At 43.5% G+C, this 5,174-nt stretch overlaps 2 protein-coding genes across 2 annotated transcripts; both read right to left on the bottom strand.

Annotated features, from left to right (window-relative positions):
* Positions 1–1,272: 1,272 nt before the first annotated feature.
* On the bottom strand, positions 1,273–2,877 carry LOC108628217 (uncharacterized). The gene has a single exon (XM_018029989.1). It carries the CDS (start codon positions 2,875–2,877, stop codon positions 1,273–1,275), a length of 1,605 nt encoding a protein of 534 aa, XP_017885478.1.
* Positions 2,878–3,414: 537 nt separating this feature from the next.
* Positions 3,415–4,965, bottom strand: LOC108628216 (uncharacterized). The gene has a single exon (XM_018029988.1). The coding sequence runs from the start codon at positions 4,963–4,965 to the stop codon at positions 3,415–3,417; it is 1,551 nt and encodes a 516-aa protein (XP_017885477.1).
* Between the last annotated feature and the right edge of the window lie 209 nt (positions 4,966–5,174).

The raw sequence follows: 5,174 nt of genomic DNA, 5'->3' as shown, positions 1-5,174 counted from the left end.
TTCTTCGAGCAGAATATAACTATCTTCCCACTCCTCGTTTCCTCGTGCTGCTTTCAGGTTTTTACAAAAAGGGAACGGCATATAGTCGGATTTTGTTCGTTCCGTGAGATAAATAAATAAAATTAAAATCCTTCGCGCTACCTCTCGATTCAGAGTGAGTCAGACTCGTCCATATCAATCTTATTCAATTAAATTAGAGGTTACCGCTGCTTAGTCCTTTCCTACTTGAATAGTTGTAACTCTCAAGCCTTGTGACCTGTTATATCAAGATGTTAACGATCAACGTTCCCCTACAAATTCCATATTCAGACAGTCCTTTTGATAACAAGTACTAGTGACTATCTAATATACTTAGACATTCTACTTCCCAGTCGGCCAACTGTCTCTAATGATAAAGATTCCTCTTTTTTATTTAAAACTCGCGCGTCCCGGGATGGGGGCGCTGACTAACTTCTCAGCACTTCACACTCTTCCAGGTCTCACCTGTCATAATCTTTCGGCACGGCATAACCTACAACATCACGCAATCGTGATCAGAGAGTCGGGGCATTAGCTTATGGGCAGAGCGATTCGCTTAATTATTATTTCTATAAAAGAAGGACCTCGTAATGTATTCAGTGAGATCATTCTGACTTTGAATATTTCTTTTCGGATAAAGATGTCTATTTATATTTCATGAAAGGAGACAGCTAACCTTTGTTCGAAAAGAATTTGTTGCAACTCAACCGTGTCCTATAGGCAGGATAACAATTCACAGTTGATTTACCGCCTTTACAAAGACTACCGGTTCTTATTGATCAGGGAACATATACTGTCATACAATTAAAATCTGTGGTTTTTCACTAAGGTAAGCTTACCTATCCGAATGTTCGTTTATTAGTTTGTTCCTTCCCGCTTCTCATTTATATTTCTTCCCACAATGTCCGTTTTGATTCATGACTACCAGACTATTGAGATTCCTTAATCATCCTTTTTAAGAATACATCTTTATTGTATAGTTTACCTTCGGCTCATCAAGATAAACTTTCTTGTCATACTTATTGCCTGGTTGATTAACCATCTTCCATCTTTCCTCACTCTTTTATCTGTGACTCTTATCACTGTTACTGTTGAGGTAAGGCAGCCTCATCCGCCACCCCATTCTTCGTCCAATTGACAGTTCACTGCCATCCATTTCTTCCTTCCTTCCCCCATGGATGGCTATCTTGTCTTTCTTCCCAGTAGAGAACGCTATCTGCACTAATGAAGGCATTTCACCATGCAACAATTCATCTAAGACGACACACCAGCTGTTTTGTCCCATTGGTCTATTTCCTTGAAAAATCTAACTAACTTCTCATAGGGCAACAGGCTGACTTCCTGAGCATTAAGATCTGTTCGTTCAAACACTTCACGCCTTTTGCTTGCACATTTATCGCATTCAATCAGTAAGTGTTTCACCGTCTGCATTTCACCGGTACCACAAGGACAGCTTCCACTCTCCCGTACTCCCATTCTGAACAGATGATAGTTCAGTGGAGCATGTCCCGTTAAGACGTATGTCAGTATCCTTGCATCTGCTCTGTTCATCTTCAATATCGTCTTGGCTCTTCCCACATCTATATCACCTATCATTTCCCTTCCTTGTCTACATGTTGTCGTTCCTGACCATCGTTCCTTTAATCGGGAGAGCGAAAATCTTTTCAATTCTGATTTGAAACTCGCATACGAAACGGGTAGCCAAGGCTCCACCCCTGGTCTTCCTTCTTCAACTACCGCTTTCGCCAGCCTGTCTGCTTCCTCGTTGCCCAAGACACCCCGATGACCCGGACACCAGCATAATATTACCTTCTTATTTCTCAGGGCCAATTCATTTAAACGATCGGAACATTCCACCGCAACCGCCGATTTAAAGCTCGACCCTTCCATGGTCTTGACCGTTGATTCACTGTCTGTAAAAATGACTATACTATCGTTCCTAACGTTTTTATTGATCAGGTCTTCAACACATCTAAGGATAGCTACCATCTCAGCTTGGTAGACAGTGGCAAACTTTCCAAGGTATTCCGATTTACCGTTAATCAACCGTCCTGACACCCACGCACTGCCTGTGTCACCTCTTTCATTCTTGCTTCCGTCCGTAAACCAGACGTTCCATCCTCTAAATCTTTCTAGCTCTCCACCTTTCCATTCCTCTCTATCAGGGATAGTCGTGCGATACCTGTGTCCAAAGCGGAAAGTTAATACCGTTTTATCAGTCGGAGCTTCCAAGGTCAATACTAAGTCTTTCTCCGTTTCAGGTATCAACTTGTCTAACACTGATGAGTGTCCTCTACTCGTTGGTTGCAATTTGTCCCAGTCTTTAAGGAGTTTCGCCGTCCTAATGGCCACTTCTTCTATTTTGAAGGACAGCGTCGGAGTCGCTAGCATCGCTTCCATCGCTTTGGTCGGCGAACTTCTGAACGCTCCGAGTATTCTTTTTAAGCCTGCATGTTGTAAACTCTCGAGCCGAGCTTGAGTTCTATAATTTTGAATACCTTCCCACCAGATTAGCGATCCAAACGTCAGTCTCGGCAGAATGATCGAATTGTAGATCCAGTGGGTCGCAGCCGGAGTGAGGCCCCATGTACTGCCTACCATCCTACTGATGGTCGCGAAATTCCTACGCGCCCTGTCCATCGTTTTCTCTATCTGTACCTTCCAGGACAGCCAACTCGTAAAGGTAACACCTAGGTAGCTGACCGACTCCGATTTTTCTAGTTGCACTTCATTAAGAGTGATACCCCGAACATTTAGCTTCTTCTTACGCGTGACCACTAGCAGTTTTGTTTTTGTAGGATTCACCGACAGATCCGCCTCCGAGCACCAATCTTCCAGGATTCTCAGGGCCGAGTTCATCTCTCTTTTCGCCACGTTTCCATTCTCGTGTGATACAAGGACAGCGATATCATCCGCATATCCCCAAACTTGGAAACCTCTCGATCTCTATCTTTCCAGTAATGAATCAACAGCCACCACAGCATGGGCGATAAGATGCCTCCCTGCGGGCATCCTCTATTAGCCAGTCCTTCGACTTTAGTTTCTCCGAACTCCGTCGTGATAGTTCTATCAGACAATACCTTGTTTATCCATCTTATCACTGTGGCATTGACATTGTGATCCAGAAGTTCCTTCACAATAACTTCTTTTGACGTTTGATTAAACGCTCCCTCTATATCCATGAAACAGGCTACTGCATACTTCCTATTCCAAATAGTCTCCTCAAAACACCTCGTAATCTCGTGCAGCGCTGCCTCTACAGAGTATCCAACCCGAAAAGCATACTGTCTAGAGGACAGCGGATGTTCCATCAGTACCTCATCCTTGATATATCTGTCGATTTGCTTCTCCATGGTCTTCAAGAGGAACGACGTTAGACTGATAGGTCTGAACGCTTTAGGTGTAGCGTAGTCTGTCTTGCCAGGCTTTGGTATAAACGTTATTTTCGTTCTTCTCCAGATATCCGGCACGTGACCAATTACTAGGCTTGCCCTCATCACCTTGGCCAAGTGCGACGAGATTAACGATCGTCCGAACCTTCAGGTATTTGGGTAGAATCCCATCAGGACCTGGTGTTTTATACGGAAGGAACGTACCAATCGCCCAGCTGATTTTTTCCTCTGATATTATCTTTGACGCCAAACTCCAATCAGGTCTGGCGCCGCGTGAAGAGAGGACGTCCTCTGACGCAGCGCCCATTGTCAGGGCTTCGTTCGAATCATTCATCGCTCCTGGGAAATGTTCTGAGATAAGAAGTTCCAACGTTTCCTTAATATTATTGGTCAGGGTGCCATTTTCCCTTTTTAACAACCCTAAATTGTTCTGCTCCACCCTTTCCAAGATCTTGTTTATCCTAGCAATGTCTTGCATCTTATTCAATCCTTTGCAAAACTCTCTCCACGATTTCTTTTTTGCTTTCCGTATCTCTCTGTCTAGTTTCAGGTCAGCTGTACGCGCTTTCCGTTTGTCACTCATTCTCTTTGTTCTTCGGGCCTTCTTTCTTAATCTCTTACTTTTCTCATTCAATTGTTGTAAGTTCAGGTTCCACCAAGGAAGTTTACTGTGATAACCCTTCAACTTTCGGGTCAGTGGCCCACTGGCCGCCTCAACTATTGCCGTAGTAATGAATTCCATGTACGCATCAATCTCATCTGGGGTACCATACACCCTAGGAGAATCGGTCAGTTTGTTTCCTAAACTTTCCATGAATCGCTCCACGTTCAGCGATTTCTTTTCACTTACAATCCTACTCGCTTGAATGCCTCTGACTTTCAGAACGAACGAGATGAACGTATGGTCTGACAACGACGGGTCATCCAATACTCTCCAACTACTGAGAGCAGACCGAATCTCCATCGATACCATCGTCACGTCTAGCACCTCCTCCCTCACCGACATTGAAAACGTCGGTGTCGATCCCTCGTTCAACCAGATCAGGCCGTTATTATTGATAAAATCCATTAATTTCACACCTCTATCGTTGGTAACCGAGCTCCCCCATGAAACATGACAAGCATTCGCATCAGCGCCTATTATCATACTCGCTCCTTGTCGAGCACACCAATCAACCAGCAGGTCTAGTAATACTGTTATCGGATCCCTTTCATCATATGGCATATATAAAGAAACCACTACTACTTTCGACAAGCGAGAATTATTATTATTTCTCTCCAAAATTACCGCTGTAATGTCTTTACCACTGAATTGTGACAACAATACTGGCTTGATTCTACTAGTGTGTACTATGCACGATCTTGGCCTTCCACTCGGACACCTATTCAAAACAGTACCAGTCATACCTAAACCCTTGACTTTATCATTCACCGTCCACGGTTCTTGAATCAGAGCTACATCCATATTATATTTTGCCATTAGATTTGACAAAGCCCCCGTCGCAGCCCTGGACCTACGCAAATTGATCTGTACGAATTTCAGATTATTCGCCATGATTATTCAACCAGTCTACCGATGCAGCAAGAGGAAGTAACACCAGTTCGCTTGCTTAATAGAAGAAGAAACCAGCTTAGCAATGTCTCACCGTTCTTTTGTAACGATTTGTAATTATATCTGAATAAATCTCTTCCTTTTCCTTCAGACTTCAGCCCTTAATCCCTCAATGATTAAACATCAGTTAATTAAATCAATCAATATTTCTA

The sequence above is a fragment of the Ceratina calcarata genome, unplaced genomic scaffold, assembly GCF_001652005.2.
Source record: "Ceratina calcarata isolate Rehan_Ccalc_2016 unplaced genomic scaffold, ASM165200v1 scaffold512, whole genome shotgun sequence".
Taxonomy (NCBI): Eukaryota; Metazoa; Arthropoda; class Insecta; order Hymenoptera; family Apidae; genus Ceratina; species Ceratina calcarata.
This window is presented reverse-complemented; position numbering and strand designations above follow the sequence as displayed.